The sequence below is a fragment of the Macaca mulatta genome, chromosome 5 (genome assembly GCF_049350105.2).
Source record: "Macaca mulatta isolate MMU2019108-1 chromosome 5, T2T-MMU8v2.0, whole genome shotgun sequence".
Lineage (NCBI taxonomy): Eukaryota > Metazoa > Chordata > Mammalia > Primates > Cercopithecidae > Macaca > Macaca mulatta.
The window spans coordinates 192,449,909-192,470,336 of record NC_133410.1 but is presented as its reverse complement, the minus strand read 5'-3'; the positions used below and the strand labels follow the sequence as shown (position 1 = coordinate 192,470,336).

Genomic DNA, 20,428 nt, shown 5'->3' with positions numbered 1-20,428 from the left:
TAGAGTAAAACTCACAATATACTCCCAGTATTCCTGCTCTTCCTAACTTCATGCCTGAAAAAGGAAATGTCTGTATTGAGACAGTTTAAAATATATAGACAAACTTACGCAACAAAATACAACTTGTTCTTCAAAGCAGTCACCTTGCGGTCTCCAGACACGTATCCAAAGACACTGTCATTGTTCACAACAATTTTTGGAAGTCTCCTTTGGATATTGCCTTTATAAGAAAATCAGGCTCGACTTTATGGCTCATTGTTTTTGACTGAGAACACTATTTCCTAGCTTCATCATTAATGGGGCAGCAAATCCCTTTGGTTTGAAAAAGCCCATTCTCTGCGGGCAAAGATTTGCTACAGTGAAGAGACGCAGAAGAATGTATGACAGCTGAAGGCAATTAAACACGGGGGATTCCGAACCTGTGCAAGTGACTCACTGGTACATGTGAGCAGCCTCCTCGTGTTTACCGGGAAGAGGATCCCATCCGCTTAGGAACAAAAGCTGAGATATGGGTGCTAATGAAAAAGAAACCCCAGACCTAATCACATCACTTTATCATTTCATATAGAAAATGTAGTTATACGCATCTCTCTCGCTCTGTTTTAAATCCAATTACCTAAAAATGTGATTTTCCCCCCAACTTTCATGGAAAAAGAATTTTGATCAGATATTTTCATTTTTAGTTGTTTTAACTCAGAAGCTCTATTAATATTGTGTAATCAAAAATGTTATAAAATCCTATTAATCGAAGATAAATAAATGAACCTCACCTAAAATATTTTCTCTCGAGCACCAAAAAAAAATCCACTTAAGACATATAACCAAATGTTATTTAATATCTTAAAAAGTAACACAATCCAAAATGGATATTTCACACAACACTACATAAACAACATGAACACAGTATCACCATAGGGAGGGACTTTCAAATATAGACTTACAAAAATCCCTGTCCTTTTTTTTCTTTTAAGTTATTATACTAAGCATGACAAGTAATCATCATTTACAGTATGGTACACGGACACGATAAAAACCATGTTACAAATGTGCTGTTATAAATCAGTAACATTAGGGAAGACATTTCATGAACTGTAATTATTTCATATGAAATACTATACAATATAAACAGAACATCCATCTTGGATGACCTTTACAGCAACCAGAGACCAAGTAATTTAAAATTTTTTTTCAGTGCAAACACATTTTATTCAAGGCAGTCTTGGCTGCAAAACTCCTTTCTAACATACAGTAAATCCCACTTGCACGTCTTAATTCATTTACCCTAATGCAATAGTCACATTCAGTCACTCAGAGAAAGATACCTGCAGAATTATGATCCCTTTAAACTTGATGTTTAAATTTAATTCTCTTCTAGAACGTAGTATCTGTGTCAACTGCTCTAAGGACTTTAATTTGTAGCTGTCAATACTTGCATGAAGGTGACCCTGGGGCAGCTCTATTCCTCACCCAGCAAGTGTGCACCATACTGCACAGTGCTCTGCCCTTCCAATGTGGAAACCGTGACGGCGTGTCAGTATCTAGGTGGGAGAATGGAAAGGAGGACCTTGGAGGAAAGGAAGCGGAGGAGCCGCTGCGTGTGTACTTCATGATTAGTTTCCTGGAACTTCAGAGGACAGATATTGGAGGAGATCTCAGGTCTCACATTTGGTACCTCTTCTTGGTGGGAGCAAGGGAACAGGTTCACTAAGATCAGCCTTGGGACAGGGAGGCAGGTAACTGTACATGGACCAGTCAAGCTTCTAACCTTACATTTCCAGCCTTCCAGAATCATCGCTGCCTGACTTGAAACACCCCCTTTCCTCCTTGGCATGGTGTGTGTGTGTGTGTGTGTGTGTCCACATTTGAAGCCAACAATGATTACAGCCCTATAACCGATCATGTACAATCGTAAGAAAGTTTAGTGCCCCTTGAGTCTTGTAGAATTCTGAATCTTGTGAATCATCAACTGTAAGTCATAGAACTGTAAAATCACAGGATTGTGTGTTAGGGGAGCCATCACTGGGAATCTCCTTGTGGGCTGCTGCTGCAAAAGACGCAGAGTATTAACTCAATAGGAAGGAGCCAATGTCTGTGTGAAACACACAATGGGGATGTCATAATGAATGTTTTCATATATGTAATTTATGAAACATCTCCTGAATAAAAATCTGTGGGAGAATATTGGATGGATCCTTAATACCATAAGACCTTCTGGGAGAGGAATGGGGCGACAGCTGATTCTTTTATCTCACTTGGCAAAGCTCAGACTGATAGTAATCTCTTTCCTGCCCACATTTTACTAACCCAAAGCAAAACAGTGTTTTCCGTGCCTTTTGCATTTCATGTTTCCTGTGTTCTAGCTCCCCCAAGCCCTAAACATGTGTAGAAATGTCAATCACTACCAGAAGAGCCCTGGATGATGTTGACAATGGGCAGGACGGTCCTGGGGGAGACCGGGGAAAGAAGAGGTCGCTCCTGCTTGGGCCACTGAGGTCTGGCAGCACGTGGCTAGTTGTGACTGGCCTGTGGTGATGGAGGAGATCCCTGTCAAAGATCATCTATCTCCTAATTTGAGAAAACACTTAGAACTGGAAAAGCTCCCTCAGAAATCCAGCTCCTCCAAAGTAGGGCTCGATAGACTGTACTGAATTTCTATGGTGCTAAGGAGCACTGTGAAGAGTACTTGATAAAGTTTTTAATTAAAGTTTCTGTTTCAGCACCTTCCACTGCCAGGAGCAGTCGTGTTCCTGAATGATTTAGCACGGGAACTATAGAAACCCAGTATGAAACTGTAAACAAGGGTGTGTGTCCAGATCTGCTTCTGACTGCAATGGCATTTGGGTGGATCTGTCAATCACCGGCTTCATCCATCGATACCAGAAACGTGTGCTGAGGTGTAAAATTCCAAACACCCTGAACTTTTTTTTTTTGAATGAAAATGGACAAAAGTGTCAAGTTGTATTTGTTTTCTTTGACTTTATTAGCACACATCAGAAAAATAGCATTGTATTTAGTGATTTCTCATGATGGTCTATCAGACAGATAGAAAACAGATCATTGATAGCTGCCACTGTGTTTCTGGGGAATCTCAAGTCACTCCTTTTGTTTTATTCATTTCAAGTATGGGTATTACAAAGATGACCTGTCTTGTGAATTGTTTGTGAATCTGAATGCCTTGGAAGCACTTTGAGATCCCAAAGTGAATCGTGAAAAGTCATTATGTTGTTGGTTTTTAAATCAAGCTCCAAATACTGCCCATGTTATAAATGGCGAGACTTTCAAAAAATGATCACTATTGTATTGTGAGCAATATGCTTGTAATTTAAGTTAAAAACTTTATTTTCAAGTACACTTGGTGGTGATAAGTGGTTTATCCTGGGTAGAATTTTGCAAAGCTGCGCCAACCTAAAAAAGGAACAATGCTTCTGCTTCCGCTGAACAGGTTTCTTCTCCCCATGGTGACTGCAATGTAATTTAAATTTACATTTTAGAAATGCTGGTTGGGCTATGAAAAAGAGGGACCTGGGAACAGCTGGTGTTCAGATCATTGTTATTCCAGATTAACTGTGAATTGACGCTTCCTGAACCCGACCTTCACAACATCAGAGAAGCAGTAACTTGTTATTTTTATCCAGCTAGTCTCCATTCGCCTCTTCTATTTGTTTTCTCTATTTGATGGCACCCCCCCGTTCATATGTTTATTATGGTCCCCTGAGATGTGCAAAATATATATAATGGAATACAAATTATTTAACAGAAGTTGTGGAATTCACAGCACAGCTCTTTTAATTAAAGTGGAGTTTGGGCTCGACATGGTAGCATGCGAGTGAAGGCAGAGCCCGAAGTGCTTCAAGCTTGGCAGTCCACATTGCTTGTGTGTCTTCTGTTACTGAAAACTTAGACTTCAAATCAGATTTCCAAAGGAGTAAACAGCTCTCTCAATTACGTTCACCCATTGGCTCTTCGCCAGAGAACTTTTAACAGGAATGGGTGGGGGGGCGGGGGTGGGCAAAAGAATTTTAAACTTCTGTTCATTCCTAACAAAATCGACTGCGCTTTCGTGGGGAAGAGAGGAGAAAACAGGATTACATCTGAAAGCCAAACAAGGGCGTAAGAGAAAGCCATGGCGATGGAAAGTCATGAGTCCACAGAGGCAATCACTGACACACACAGCACGCCATGCCCTAATGTTGAAGGAAGTGTTCAACTTTGCGCTTCTGAACGATACACTTTAACACACGGCTGCCATTTCATCAAATTTATGGAGGTAGTTATATGTAAAAATAAAAATTACCATAAAGTAATATGTTGTATCATAATAATACATAAGTGTGCAAAATGCCGACAGATGTGTTGACCCTTTCACAGAGATTCAACCAGATTCGGTTTTGTAAACCTTTCAGTTGCTAAACCCTAAGACTGGATAAGCAGTCGTGTAACACAAAGCTATGATTTTACAGGAGGAAAAGGATACTGGCAACGCCTGGCGAGGACCCCACTGTTCTGGGACCGAGAGCCTCACCGTGACCTCGGATGACATTTGCAATGTGCTGCCGGCAGCCACTCCTCCCCTGTTCAAGAATCTCAATCAGATTCAGGCAAGAATATTTTTATATGCAACATCTGCTTACATGGTATCACCTTTAAAGTCCATCATTTCTACACTAATGGCTGCTGGTCTAAGGGAGTTTTTAAAACATTATGTACCCCATAGCATCAGGCAAATAGTGTACATATTTATTTGAATAATGTCTTCTGTAAACCTATATCTCATGAAATATCAATAAATTCCTATGTTAAAGCTTCTCTTAAAGGTAATGCTTTCCTTTCCTGTTCACACAGCATTCGATTATTTCAATGGCTACTTTCAGAGGATCAGCTAGAGGCTGATGTGTTGTTTCAATGGTTATATTATTTATGAACTGAGAGTAGAAGAAAAATTTGAGAGCAGGTTTTTTGGAAAAAATGAATTTAGACAAAAATTTAGTAACCGTATGATATATAACTCCCCAAGGGAACCGACTATGTAGTCTATTAGATACATGATCATTCCTTCTGGACATATTTAAGCAATAAGACAAACAATGCGTCGAGGCATGCCTTGGAGGAAATAAGGCATGAGACTGAAAGCCAACTGGCTTAAGCATTTCAATGGTATGGGAGTTTACTAAGAAACGTGCTGAAGTTTCACTATAGTAAGCACAAAAAAGGAATTTATACCAAACTCAAGGAGTTCAGTTTGACCCAATGCAACTTCCAAATAACTGAAAAACTAGGAGGGAGCATTTAAAGGTTTCAAGAATGAGTCCAACTGTGTATAGGACTGGATTCTTTAAACAGATTGCTAGTGATTAAACCTAATACAAAAACAGATGTGTCTCACAAATCATATGCCAATTACTGAAATCGGAGGTGAAAACATTCTAGATTTATTTTGGGATATATATATATTTTATGGTGTATGGCTCCCAGCAGCACATGCCACTGAACTAAATAAAACTTTATGTCAGAACACTTACTTGTGTCCTATGTAACCCTTTTGCAAAGAATATTCCATTACTACAGATCTGTTCCACTGTTCTCAGAAAATAAAACATGGGAACGTTGGAATGTCTCTTTGCTATAAGATGAAATTATTGGTCATCCCTTTGCTGCTGGGTCTTCTTTGTGTTCAACATGACATTGGAAACCAAAGCAAAATGTTAGTTAACAAACCATTTTGAAATAAGTTGGGCTAATTAACTACACATCCACCTAAAAACGCCTCCTGAAATTGGTTACAAAGTATCTGTAAACATTACTCTGGCATAGTTCATGTATGCATAATTGTTATTCTGATAAATTTTAGGGGAGTACAAATTAGGATTATACCACACTAGCAGAATGAGCACATTCTGTTGTTTATTACATGGGCACATGTATATTTCTAATCAAAAATTATTTTAAAAGTTTTCTCTATAGATATCTTCCCAGGAATAAAAGGCCTGAAGTTCAACTCTCCCTAAATTTGCTCTTTCCTATAACCACTAAAAATTATCTCCCACAGCCTAATTTAGGCATTCTATCTAAAACTACATAAAATAGATTTATGTCCTTCCATTAGAAAGAATAACATCCTCAGGCCATACTCTTCATTTGTATCACAAAGAACATTTTGCTTTTAAACAAACTAATTATTGTAACTATTTGAGTAAGATAGGGTCATCCTAAGTATCACGAGGAGGAAATTCTCTTCCTTCAATATTTGAGTAATACCTTTTACAAGTCCACATCACCTCTCCCATCACCTAGTGCTGTGCCCCAGCCAGATTGGAAATTCCTTTCCTTTGTCCACTTCAGATTCAAAGGCCTATATTCCTGTTTGTGATCATGGAAGGTTAAAAAATCAGACAAGCATCTGTTACACTGGAAAACAAAATCCTGAAAACATTCACTCCCAGCGATTTCCATTGCGACCCCTTCTCACACACTTCCACGGGCTCCTGCAAAATAGTGTCACGAAAACTCACAGTGAAAAATGACTGGTGCATAAACAATTCACACACAAAGGGCCAGGGTCCCTTCTAGTTAGTTTGGCATCTATTTCCCTCAGGGTGGACCCTTGCATTTGACATTTCGTGGTGACTTAGTTTTTTTGTTTTTTTTGTTTTTTTGTTTTTTGTTTTTTTGTTTTTTTTGGAAGTGTCAAGGATCAGTTCTGTGGCACCGTTTAACCACAGACTGGGAGCAACACGCATCTGTGGCATTTTAAAATGGAATTGGCAACTGCATGACATTGAAAATGCATATTACACTTACAGTGTCTAGACTTTCCTATGTGTGCTCAGATACAATTAGTGAAGCAAAAGTATACATATCACCCCTACTGTTATTCAGTTGCTACAGAGCCATAAATGTGAAAAGCAATACTCTGAAATAAAGATTTTTTTTTTGTTTTTTTGCCCTAGCCCTACTTAGCAGCACAGTTTAAGTAAACACAAAAACTGTGGTTGAGATGCTTGTCTTTCCAAAGATGTAAACATCAGTCCCAGTGTCGTAAACTTTGCTGTATCGAATGAGACAGAAGATCTGAGGCAGAAGGACTATCACACACTAGTAACAGAAGCTTGCAAGCAGTTGGAAGGTTTCTGTAGCTTCTCAGCTTCATTTGTCGGCGGGTCCGCGCTCGCTCGGAAGTTGAAGGCTGGACCAGCTCCACCATGCGCCGGGCTCAAAGCAGGGTTCTGACGACGGTTACTTTCAACAATGCTTGATGTGTTGGAAGCCAGGCTCTCCCGAGTACTAAAAGAGTAAAAAGGGTTTGTTTTGTTTTGTTTGGAACATAAATAATTATAAATTGAGCCCCAGAGGAAGAGCAAATGATGTCGTTAATGGATTTCCTCTGTTGGTTCATAATGTCATATCGATATACATTTCGACTGATTATTCACATCTGCCTCTCCACCACAGGCTCCAGAAGCTTCCACAGACATATAATAATCAGCAGCACACTCAGTGAATAAAGGGTTTTTAAACAGCTAAACGCACTTTGAAATGTCTTCTCCTTCTTTTCACACTCAAGGAAACGACTTCAAAATTTGAGGTGATAGCTAGCTCTCGCAGTGGTTTTTAAAATGGATACTCATAAATACACCTAAGTCATGATTTCATTTCAGGCTGGAAATTCACTGGCATAGCCGCTCCTGAACACACTCGATAATTTTACCCTAAAGATTCCATTTTCGTTCTGGATTAGATTTTGACTTTGGGGGAATCTAAGCATGCCCTTTTTGGGGGGACCCTGAGCATTTGCTGCACAGATGAGAATAAAATTCATTTTAAATGTTTTATTCCACTGTTTCAAAATTTAACACGTTAGTTAAAATACATTATATTTTTGATAAAGGACTGTAGATTTTTTTTTCCCATTGATTTGTTAAGTTTCCATTCATTTCTTTGGATTTTTGGGTTTTTTTGGTTTTTTTTTTTTTTTTTTTTTTTTGGAGACAAGGTTTTGCTCTGTCCCCCAGGCCGGAGTGCAGAGGTGTGATTTCAGCTCACTGCAACTTCCACCTCCCTGGCTCAAGCAATCCATCTACCTCAGTCGCCTGAATAGCTGGGACCACAGACATGTGCCACCATACCCGGCCAATTTTTGTGTTTTTAGTAGAGACTGGGTTTTGCCATGCTGCCCAGGCTGGTCTCCAACTCCTGAGTGCAAGCAATCTGCCTGCCGTGGCCTCCCAAAATGCTGGGATTATAGGTGAAATATTGCCCTTTAAAATAATTCGTATAGAATAGATGTGATTTAAAAGTTGTATTATTTTGCTCTCTCTTTTACTTTTTCTAAGTTGGAAACATTTGAATCTATTTCATTGCTTTAAGATATTTAGAACATTTAAGATTTCAAATGCACAGGGCAATGGCAGAAATCAGATGACTGGCCCAGATTGAGAACTGAGTAGGTTTCGTGTTCCAGAACCTCAATGTGGCTACAAGAACTCTATCAGCTACAGAGACTGAGGACGCCAGAACATTCTCAAAACATCCACTGCATGAGGCAGAGTCAACGCTTAGGAAATATTCTCTGAGCGTTGGTCCCTACATCTGACTTAAGCCTGCTAGAGCTAGTTAACAGGTCAAACTACGACAGCGGAGATGTCCTCTCCTCTCTTTCATTCCCGTCCTAGGCCGATAGCAATTTTGTCTGAATCCTGTGCTCTGATAGCGCTTTCCAAGAGGTTATTTAAGCCTAACTCCTTGTGGCTTTGAGTTTGCTTCTCACCAAGAAGCCAAGAGTTAATTGTTTAAAAGGCAGTTTGTTCACCGCCAACCAAAAACAAACAAAAAAAAACCCTGGAATTTTCTTGAATGTCAAGGGTGCCTCCAGAAAGGTAATCCACTTATAGAGAGAAGTCAAGTTTTTCATAATGCTTATGGTAAATCTGAGCAAACCTAAAGGACACTCCAAAATGTCATCACTAAAAGGGAAAGCGCTAGACTTGTCTACATGACATGTCCCCCAGGAAAATTCACCAGTGGCTTTGCCAGAGCCACCACTGAGGCATGCAGCAGGCGGAGGAAGGAGGAGGGGCAGGAAAGATGCAAAACCCCGAAGATTTCAAGACACATTCCTTTGGTTTCATTCTTAATCACTAAAGCAACTTTTTACAGTATCTGACTTCCTCATCTCTAAAATAGAGAGTTATGATGGGATTTACCTACTCCTAGGGTGACTGTGAAGAAGAAATAAGCATCGAGGAAAAATCTGTACACTAATAAGGTAGAAAATGTGGATTATTTCTGTTACACACCTAGCATATAATGAAATAAATAGTGACTGTGGGTTCACTTCAGAATCCATGTATTACAAATGACATATTTTCTATGGGAAAATACATTTTAAGGTTCAAAGGATTCACTCTTAAACCAGGTTTCGAGGGGTGGGCTCAACATTTATTGAGTGCCTGCTGTATACCAGACACCGTAAACACATATTACAATAGATCATCTGAGCTGGGGTCTGTCTCTACGATAAGATCCCTTTGCCCACCTTCAATCACAGCCAACATGTTAATAGTGGTGAATATGTACAGTACTTCATCTTCTCCAAAGAATGTATTTCATTATTGTTGCAATAATGATTACAGTCTGTGACGTTCACACTGAGGGCTCCGGATATGCTGATGAAAAAGTTAAAGGAGATGGAATGTTAGCAGTAAAAATATTCCTCAAATTCCAAAGTTGGGTTTTTTTTTTGAAGAGAGCTAATGGAGTGCAACCTTAAAAATAGGATTTCAGGATTTTATAGGGAGGAGAAATGGACCAAGTGGCTGTGTTGTTCGTCCTTCTGTGCGCATGTGTTCCCCTGGCCCCAGGCGTCTACAGCACACGTTCATGCGATACATTAAGCAGATATACCCCTGGCAGCCTTTAGTCTCTTGATTTTCATATTGTGTTCATCAACCAGCTTTAGGCCTCACATTTGGAATCGCAGGCTTTTCATGTCAAGACTTTTCAGTTTCAATATTAGATCTCATAGCATAGTTCAAGTTTCTACCCTTTTTCCATCTACATCCCCTTTAATTTCCAACGAAAGGGACTAAAGAATTTTGGAAATGTGGCTGAACATGACTTCTGAGCCAGCACTGAAACCCTGGGGTATGGAGAAAAATCACCTTTTGGGGTCTTTTTGTTTGTTTGGTTGGTTGGTTGGTTGCGGCTTATTTACTGAAAGATTTTAATAAATGGCCTGTCAGGGCTGGGCACAGTGGCTCATGCCTATAATCCTAGCACTTTGGGAGGCCAAGGCAGAAGGATCTACAAAAATTTTTTTTTCAAATGACCAGGCATGGTGTCACACACCTATAGTCCCAGCTACTCAGAAGGCTGAACTGGGAGAACTGCTTGAGCCCAGGAGTTCCAGGAGGCAGAGAGCTACAATCACCACGGCACTCCAGCCTGGGCAACACAGTGAGACCCTGTCTCTAAAAAAAAAAGTAATAAAGATTCCCATGTCTCACAGCAAGGGTAAGGTATGAGCATGATAATGCTATATGTCTAAAACAGTCCCCAGACTGGAAAGTAAAGTCTCTAGAAGTCAAACACTTTCCTTTGCAGAACATACTCCTGGATCAGCGAGACAACTCCGTGACTTCATTATGGTGTGTAGAAAATAGTTTGTCACCTAGCTTCTAATCGAAGGGTAGTAAATACGAAAGGGATAAATTTAGCAATTGTCTGTAGATTCTCTACTAAGTACATAAAATATACAGGTGATACATGTTTTCATGTAGAGAAAATTCTACTTAATATTAGTGGGCAGACGTGGCTATTGTGCGAAGGTTGTCTCTTTAGAACAAGCTTTACCTTCTGTCATGACAAAGCATTTAACTTTAAGTACATAATGAAACAACTGAAAATCAACTTACTTCAAGAAATAATCCCAGTCATAAATTCTATATTCTGCACCCCAAGTTTAGAGATAGTAAAATATTTTCTGTAGAGATACTGGTTCAACCATTTCATGAATATCTCTGTTTACCTTCAAACAAACAAAAAACTTTCAATGTTATGCAATGGAAGGCTTTCTAGCTAGAACCCATTAAACTACTCCCAATGTCTCCTTAGCAACTATCTCCTTAGTATGGCAGCTTCCTGTCTGTGGAAGTCCAGGGGCCCAGAGGGAAAGGAGAAAGGTTTAAAACCAGCGTGTGAAAAGCAGGTAGGAGGCAGAGACTACATAATGAGAAACAGAAGAACAGAAACACACAAGCAAAGACACCACACCTGCCACCAGCAACTGTTCTGAACTTCTACCACGGATTACAGACCTTCTGTTTTGCTAATCCGGTATCCACTACTAGGAACTCAAGAGGAAAAAGGAGTAGAACAGGAAAATGAAGGAAAAAAGGATAGTTAAAATAAATCGGAAAATTAATATCTGATTTGAGATAAAAAATTATTTAGCAAAAATGATTTCTTAGAAAAGCCACTTAGTAGACTAGTGGTTTTCAGGCTGAGGCCCGTGGCTCCCTGAGGTCTCAGAGGCTCCTCGAGGGATGGGGAGAGGGACTGGGGCCCACAGTCTCCACTATCACCAAGGCCATCTCTCAGCTCTGTGCAGACATTAGACTTCCACACACGTGTTAACTTGGAAGAAAGGCTCCATGACCAAAATAATAGTAATAATAATAATAATAATAACAATGAACCAGCCCTTTAATAAATCACAAAGGCCTAGTATGGGATGAAGGAATTAATGATTCCCAGTTCCAGCTGTGTGATGCTCACTTCCAAAATTATCCAGGGATATAGTGAAATGATCACAACAGAATTAATTTTAATTCTTAATAATTAAAATAAATATATGAAGTACATAATCCTATCTGAATCCGTGTTAAAATTATAAGTATTGCAAAATCTTGGGAATCACAGCTGATGAGAAATGTCAATCTCTCAGTAGTATTTCTGCATCTCAGAGTCACCAATCTGGAGTAGAAGTTAGAAGGAGAATTAGGTCCCATGTTGCTCTTTGAGGAGAAGAAAGAGTTAAGGAGAAAAAAGGAAGTTGCACAGACTCTTGTTTGCTTTCTGAATCCCTGCACAACTCTAGAGCTTTGGCCATGACCACTGGGCACCACTAACTCTCAACTGTCAACCCTTTGCTGAACTAACACCTACTACCAAGAAGGAACTACAATTAGACTGCCCAAAGGGGCTCCGTCAATTCTGCGGAGGAGAAATAAACATGGCACGTGCTTTGATCTAACAGAGCACAGGCCCCTGCCCTCGCTGTGAGGGAAGAAATATTCCATTTCTTGGCGGCGAAAGGAAGATGTGTGAGCCAGAGGGACAGGCTGCACAGAACACTGGGATCCAAATGGTAACAAGCTTCTAGATCCATTGGAGAGGTTTTGAGATCTGCTATTATATTTTCACCAGAGGGATCCCTATCCTAGCATCAATCAATTTACTCCCAACCCCTATCTTCCTCCCCCGCCCCCAGACTATTTATTCGACTCAAAAAGTTACTATTTTTGAAGGACTTAAAAAACATCCTTCTCTTAGCATGGGTGGCAATATGAACGTAGCAGAAAAAGTACTGGAAATGTTGGTTTCAGTTAGATCAGACTGATGCAAGTTTGAGGGGAGGAGCCAACCCACCAGTCCAGATTGGTGATCTCTGCAGGTGCAGAAACAATTTTTTTCAATTCCTGAAAAAGAAGTCAGAAACAGATTGTTAACAATACGAACCATACAACTCTTATCCCTCATCCACAGAACTGAGACTATGAAATCAGGAACTTGTCAAGTTACGTGCAGAAAGCCCCAGGCCCCGCTAGGTGCATGCGTGCACAGACACCTCTCCCTACCGTGGGGAGTTGAATCCACTGTCCACGGTGATGCTGCTGCTGTCCATGCTGTCCAGCCGGGCTGAATGGGTGGCTCTCTGGTTGCTGCTGCTGTCGGTTTCTTTTGGGGCGAGAAGGGTGAGGTTCTTTTCAAATTTCCTCTGCAAGTCTCTTTCCTTCTCCCTCTCGAGGAGCCACTGCATGGTGCCTACGTCCTCTCTATTTTTCTCCTCCTCCGTGTTCTTGTTTGCCCCTTCCTCAGACTCATCATCATCAGAGACGTTGTAATAGTCAAAAGAGGTTTCCTGGTTCCCTCCTGACTCCTGCTGACGTTGGGAAGCAGGCGTGGCTTGTGCCGCCGAGGTCCCCAAGGACGGTTCCAGTTTCTCACATCGGCCTGGCAATGTGTCAGCAGGTGTCTTCGGGTGAGATTTGAGGAGGGACAGGCTGGATTTGTGATAGCTGTTTACAGACAAGGTGCTGTGAAGAGGTTTGAACAGGGTGTCTTTGCTAAATATCTCTTTCCTCTTGTCCAAGCTGCTGGGCTCGGCACCATGGTGCTGGACGAGGCGTCCGTTGGCGATCCCTTCAGCCACTCCTCCCGAAGCAGCTGGGCCCCCACCCGGCCCTTTTGGTGACTCCTCCTTGTGTCCTACAGGCTCCCTGGAGGAGTGGGGGACCTGCCTATCAGATGGGGAGAGCTTTTTCACCCCCTCTGCCAAAGTCAGAGTGTCATGGTCCTCCTTGTTCTTTCCCAGAGGTGATGGTGCCGTAAGCACTGTCTCACTAGAGGTGTTGCACTGGAAATAGTCATCTGTGGCTGTTTTTGTTGGACAAGAGTTGAGTTCGCCATAGGACGGCAAACTCTCAGGTGGTTTGCCTGGCTCCAAAAGGCTACAAGCGCTGGAGGGTTCCTTGCTGCCACTGACTATCTCTGGAATACACACCTCTTTATAGCTTGTGGACGCCATGTGAGCCCTTTGGTGACCGACAGTCTGTGCAGGCCTCAAAGTACTGTCGTCAACGTAGGATTGGCTGGGGGTCTGGTCGTCTTGGCTGCAGCCTTCAGCCAGGTCTTCCGGCGTCCCTAGAGAAGAAGCACCCAGAGGGCCTTTGGAGTTATCCATCGACCTGGATCTCTCCTTGGCTTTGTTGGATCTCTCATTCCTGGACCTCCGGTCCTGCGTATGGCTGTGGCTTCGGTGCACTTTCGAGTGGGAGCTTCCCCTAGAAGGTTCAGGAAAAGGCATCTCAGTTCTCCTTTTGGCCAATTCACCGGACACATCCCATTCTGGTGTCATGGGGAAGTGGGACTCGAGCACGTTGGTGTTGCTGTGCATGATGAAGTTATCTCCTTTGTGTTCAATGATGAAGCAGCCCTCCCTGGGCACCCTGGAAAGAGGGTCACAGAAGTCATACTCTCTTCCACCTGGGATATCCAGATGTGAACCGTCGGAGGGGTCTCCTTTAGACACTCGGGTCTTGCTGTGAGACCGAGACTTTCCATGGGACTTCCGATGAGTCCTACTCTTTTTACTCCGTCCGCTGTGATGGGCAGAGGACCCGGCTTTACTCCTCTGGGCCTTTTCTTCTTCCAGTTTCTTCATGAGGGCGGTGTGCCGCATGACATTTTCCACGGTCAGGTCTGGGTTAATGCGCCTAATGATTTCCATCTCCACTTCCCGGGGGATCGTAGCTGGCGTGTCCTCGTCTCGCAGGGGCCACTCTTCAGGAGGAAACTGGGCAGAAAAATTGGCCAGCTGTTTGGTCTTGTCTTTTTTAAAACTTAGCCGGAATAACTTTAGCCCGAATTTTTTTGACTGCTTTTCACTGTCTTTAGGTTTTGAGAGAGTTTCTGTCTTGTAGGAAAAATTTACAGTACTTTTGCTCTTTTCAGTGGGTGGCACCTGGCACAGAGAAGGGGGGCAGTAAGGGTCTTTGCAGTCCTTGGCAGACTTCCTCTGCAGGGTGGGTGCATGCGTGCTGTGCACGTCTTCTCTGCAGCAGTGGCAAGAGTCGCAGTGGTTTCGGGGCAATGTCCTTTCCCTGACACAGCCTGAGGCAGAGGGCGTGATGGTCCCGGGTTGCGGAGAGGTGCACTGAGACCGGTCAGGTATCCTCTCGTCCAAATGGTACCATTTACTGTTAGTTCTTATGAGGGAAGGAGTTATGAAATAGGTCTGCGGGGTCACGATGAAGTAGCCATCTGGAGTTGGGTAGATTTTCCTCTCCCGTACCAGTGTGTTCAGCGTGTGCCGCAGAATTTCTTGGCTTGGGGTTGGAACACCTGAAACAAAACAAAACAAAACAAAACAACGACAAAAAAATCCACCTGTGAGAATCAAGACAGAACATGTTGATTCCTGATTTCCAGGATTCTATTCATTCTGCCAAGATGCCAAGTACCATGACATGGCTAGGAGGCACTATTCAGACAAAGGTGTTCATTAAGTTCAGTGCAAATCCTCGCCTTCTTGGATAACTCCTAAATTACTACCCACAGAATGAGCAGATATAAAAGCTGTGAAGACAGAGATGGAAGTTAGGTGGAGACAGATTGCTACTGTTGTTACCTGTTGTTTGAAAGACAGAATATTTTAAATGAGAGAAAAATGAAAAACGTTTTCCATAATATGATATAAAAGCAACTAGAGAAGCAGAGTGAAAGTATCTACCTTGACATTAAAAAACACATCTAACATATGTGGAGGCTACCACAGAGGAGTTACTGTATGTGCTCATTGTTAAAGATTTTACTTAATAAACTTAGTTTTGTGAATTATATAAAAGGGCAGCTAGACTTGACTACTGTTTATGATGTACCCTCTAATTTTGGAGTCATCGCCTTCCATTTGGAAGCTGACTGCAGCACGGGTAAAATTCATGTAAGAATGTTCTCCTTTTTGGCGTCAGTCAGTAAGATGAAGGTGGTTTTTCTAATTTCTAACCAAAGCGCCCTAATAAATACACGAGTGAAGGCTTTGACACTCTATATCTGTTTGTCCAAAATTGCCATATTGGCTAGAATAGAAACACCAGATAAAAATGATGAAAGCTTCTTTGTATGACTGATCATTGTTTTCAAAGGGTTTTTGTGCATATTTATGCCTCATCTACCTTAAGAGACAGAATTAAGAGTATAAATTCTTAAGAGAGTTTAACTTCTCCAGGCTCCAGCCCACTTACTTCATTTCTTGGGTATTCTTCATTTCTCAGTGCCAGGCACATAAAGGGTGATAATACTTAGAAGATTGATCTGAAATCGGTCAGGTTGAATCATATGAAACTGCCACTATGTAACCATCTGACTCACAAAAATAGCAGCTTCATGTGGTTCAGCCTAACACGAATAAGGCAGTGGAAGGTGGAGACCAAAAGGCTGGGGCCAGGCTGCTGGACTGAAACCCTTGCCCTGTCATTGCTAGCTGGCGTCACTGGTTGAATTACGCACTCCCCATCCCAATTTGTATGTTGAAATCCTAACCCCTAACACCCTTTTAAATATGACCTTATTTGAAGAAAGGGTCTTTAGAGTCAAGTTAAAATGAGGTCATTAGAGCGGTCTCTCATCTAATACGACTGATGTCCTTCTTCTGAAAAGGGGAAAGCTGGAGACAGAAAGGCACAGAGGGAAGACACTGAGGAGACACAGAGAAGGTGGCCATCCATAAGCGGAGGACAGGGGGCTCACAGCTCTCAGGACAACCACGCCTGCTGAGATCGTGATTCTGGACTTCTGGCCTCCAGAACTGTAGGACAATAAACATTGGTTGTTTGACCCACCTGCACTTTGTGACAGCAGTCCCAGCAAATGAAGACAGCTGGCACCACCTGAGGCAGCTCAGCCTCTCTGAGCCTTCATTTACTGTCATCACAAGGTGGATAGCAATAGTACCTGTAGCCACAGGGCTGAGGTGAAAGGAGTTTAGTGTGTGTGGAGCAGGGCACAGCACACAGGGAGTGCTCAATAAATATCAGCTGGGAGTTAGTCTCCCCTTCGGGTCGGGACGCACGGAAAACCAGATTGCCTTCAAACAACGATGTGCACCAACCTAGAACACCTGGGTGAGCTGAGCTGCTTCAACTCCCCAAGTCCTTCCAAAGTAGGAAATCAAGGTATTAGAAATGGCCTGGAATTCTCAAGGGGAGAAAATCCATGAATGCGAGGTAACATACACACCCATTTGTGTGACCATCTTCAGAAGGCATCCTTAGTGACCAAGGCAGAAAAGGTAGCATTGTTCATAGATAATGTATTAATATCATTATTTAATTTTTGAGTTGCATGGTTTCCTTTTAGTCTAATACTTTACTTCTGGTAAGCTAACATTAGTTTTTATACAAATGATTTTAAGACCAATAATAACAAAATTTGTTTTTGAATTTTATAATACTTTCTGTGCAAAATAGAAATGAATTTTTTTCTTTCTTTTTTTTTTTTTCTTTGAGACAGGGTCTCACCCTTGCGCAGGCTGGAGTGTAGTGACAAGATCTCAGCTCACTGCAGCCTCAACTTCCCCAGGCTCAGGTGATCCTCCCACCTCAGCCTCTCGAGTAGCTGGGATGACAGACACACACCAAAACACCCAAGTAATTTTTATATTTTTTGTAGAGATGGGGTTTCTCCATGTTGCCCAGGCTGGTCTCGAACTCCTGGGCTCAAGCAATCTTACCGCCTCTGCCTCCCAAAGTGCCTTCCACTGAATAACTTCAGGGGACACCACTGACACAGTATATACCTTCTGAGATGAGGGCACACCTCTGCACCGCAGTCTCACAAATGATGCCCACTGTCATTGTTTGGCACAGTAATCAAGATAGCAAGCCCATGTTTAAAACTGACCACATCTTAAATGGTAGCATACTTTCAGTCAACAATATGACAAACTTCCTCAAACACTCAGAAGGTTCATTTATAAGTATTCATGACTGACCAGTTTACCATGGCTCCTAATAAGGGAAAGCTGAGGTATGTGTGATAAAAATAGCTATTACTATAAAGCAAAGGTTTAATTTTATTATAGAATTTGCTGACTGTAGGTCTTCCAAATGATGATCTTAGGAAACTCTTAAAGCTATTAATATACAGAATCATGACTACAATGCAATCATCTTTACTTACAATTAAAAACAAGTTCTCTGGTGGTTCTCAAATGAAAGAATAAAAAGAAAAATAGAGAAAAAAATAGAGAAACAATTTTCTATTTCCATAGAGTATTTGTGCTTAAATTTTCTTATGTCTTGGGTTTCCAGGTATATCAATCAAATAATGTTTAATTTGATAATGCACACTAGAAACATTCTTTGCCCCCGTCCAATCCATTTTCCATGCTATGACCTGAGAGTTTTCAGACTTAACTGAAAGTTGCTTATGTTTATGATTATCGTTTTATTATTAAGCCCTAGTATACTGACTGATCATCTATGAAATTCAGGGTTCTACCAGAAATCTGTAGGGTTGACCTGAGAAAGTGATGGTTGTGATGGATATTTAACATTTGCATACTCCACTACTTCCAAATTCGACTCTGAAAGTTTATCATGAATTCAGATGTTGAGGGCTTAAAGATACACTTTACATCCTAACAGGCCTGAACCTGACCTCTTCCACACCTTTACATTTTTCAAAGCAAAAATAACTATTTAAAAACACTGCATGACGCTGTGATCTACTTGGATCTACGTATTGCGCTTTTTTTTTTTTTTTTTGAGATAACATCTCACTCTGTCACCCGAGCTAGAGAGAAGTGGCACAATCTCGGCTCGCTGCAACCTCTGCCTCTCAGGTTCAAGTGATTATTGTACCTCAGCCACCCGAGTAGCTGGGATTACAGGCACGTGCCACCACGCCCGGCTAATTTTTGTATTTTCAGTAGAGATGAGTTTCACCATGTTGGCCAGGTTGGTCTGGAACTCCTGGCCTCAAGTGATCTGCCCACCTCAGCCTCCCAAAGTGCTGGGATTACAGGTGTGAGCCACCACAATCAGCCTCTGTGTAATGCTTTAGTCCTGTAAATCTGACAAACTGTCAGAACAGAGAGCACGTGGACCTGTTCTGTATGATAAGCACTTTTAAGTGAAACCCTTTAATGAGCCTCGTTAGATTATTCTTGTTTGGGAAGAACGCTGGCTGAGGAAGAATTCGATAAGAGCTGACATAAGGAGACGAATGGGAGACAGAACACAGTATATGTAATATTAATATTCTCCAGCAATCTCTAAAGTCAAGTTCAGCTCCATACCTAGCCTTATAGGTCTATCTCTATGTCCTTGAAGACCAGCCTTCCTCCCAGAAAGATTCAGTAGTAACAGCTTAACAGGTACCAGACCAATTTAAATGATCATTCTGGATGAATGGATGTGTAGTTATTTAGAAATATGAGAAGCAAGTATTATTCTTTATAAACCTTTTAAAAATATTCTTGATTCTGTAATGGAAACTGATAGATAAAAGTTGTTGAGTTGGTTTTCAAGAATTCAGCCAACTTTTTTTCACTTTTATAGAAAAGTGATAAAAAGGTTTAAGTTTTGATGTATCAGAAATTTTTACTAGAAGACTTTCCACTAAACTTTCTTTAGAATATGGATACCCAAAACAAGAAAAGAAGCCAAATTCTAGACTATACTTTTGATTCATAAAATATACATTAAATATGAGATTCAAATATTTTAATAATACTTTGGCTCAAAAACTTTATTTTTCAGTAGTAAGATATAAAAGAACTACTTTATTCTTGTCTTTAAAAAACAAAAAATATAAATACGATCTTTAAATCCCTCCAGAGTTTTAGCACTGTCATGAAAATATGATTTTCAAGTAGAATTTAAAGGGTTGGGTTTTCTAAAATATTTTCTTCTGCTATAGCTTAAGTGATAGCAAAAGACAGACCAAAAAAAAAAAAAAAGCAAAGGAAGGAAGGAAAGGAAAGGAGAAAGGGAGCTAAGAAGAAAGGAAACAAGGCAGGCAGGCAGGAAACAAACTTTGATATTTTATGAAATACAGTTTAAAATCTGGAGCTATTGTTGAACATAACTTTAAATAGTTACCACCATGCCCTAGCCCAGGGGTCAGCATACTTTTTCTGTAAAGAACCACGTAGAAAATATGTTAGGCTTTTAGCCATACGACCTCCATTGCCACTACTCAACTCTGCCACTATTGCATAAGGAGCCAAAGATCATTCATGAGCAAATGGGCACGGCTGTGTTCCAATAAAACTTTATTTACAAAAACAGGTGGTGGGCCACACTAGGCCTGCAGGTTAGCAAACTCCTGTGCTAGACTCGGGTTTGTATGGTGTCCCTGCAAACTTCTGAGGCTGACAAATGAGTCATCAGTGTCACACAGAAGAAAAGGCTCCTCTGTCTGTCTGAAAACCAGGGCTTTGGGATTTAAGTTCCCTTGCCATAAAAGCTAGCAAAACAGTTATTCTTTCAAGTACAAATGACCTATGGATTACTCCACAAAGCATTCCAAGTTAGTGAGATTGTTATCAGCTGCTTGGCAGTGAGGAGCATCTTACTATTACACACTGGCTCTGTGTTCTTTCTATTCTTTATAGCCCAGAAATGGGTGGTATATAAGCAACTTTAGA

The 20,428-nt window shown here is 41.2% G+C and overlaps 1 protein-coding gene across 2 annotated transcripts in view; it reads right to left on the bottom strand.

The window, feature by feature from the left end:
- Positions 1-6,661: 6,661 nt before the first annotated feature.
- Positions 6,662-20,428, bottom strand: part of STOX2 (storkhead box 2) — a 112,701-nt gene continuing 98,934 nt past the window's right edge. Inside the window, exons 3-5 of one of the 2 annotated variants that reach the window (XM_015139557.3) lie at positions 12,855-15,120; positions 12,646-12,695; positions 6,851-7,281 (exon numbers count right to left, since the gene is read on the bottom strand). In XM_015139557.3, the coding sequence (XP_014995043.3) occupies positions 12,689-12,695; positions 12,855-15,120 (2,273 nt within the window). In that variant the 3' untranslated portion in view covers positions 6,851-7,281; positions 12,646-12,688. 2 annotated transcript variants of the gene reach the window in all.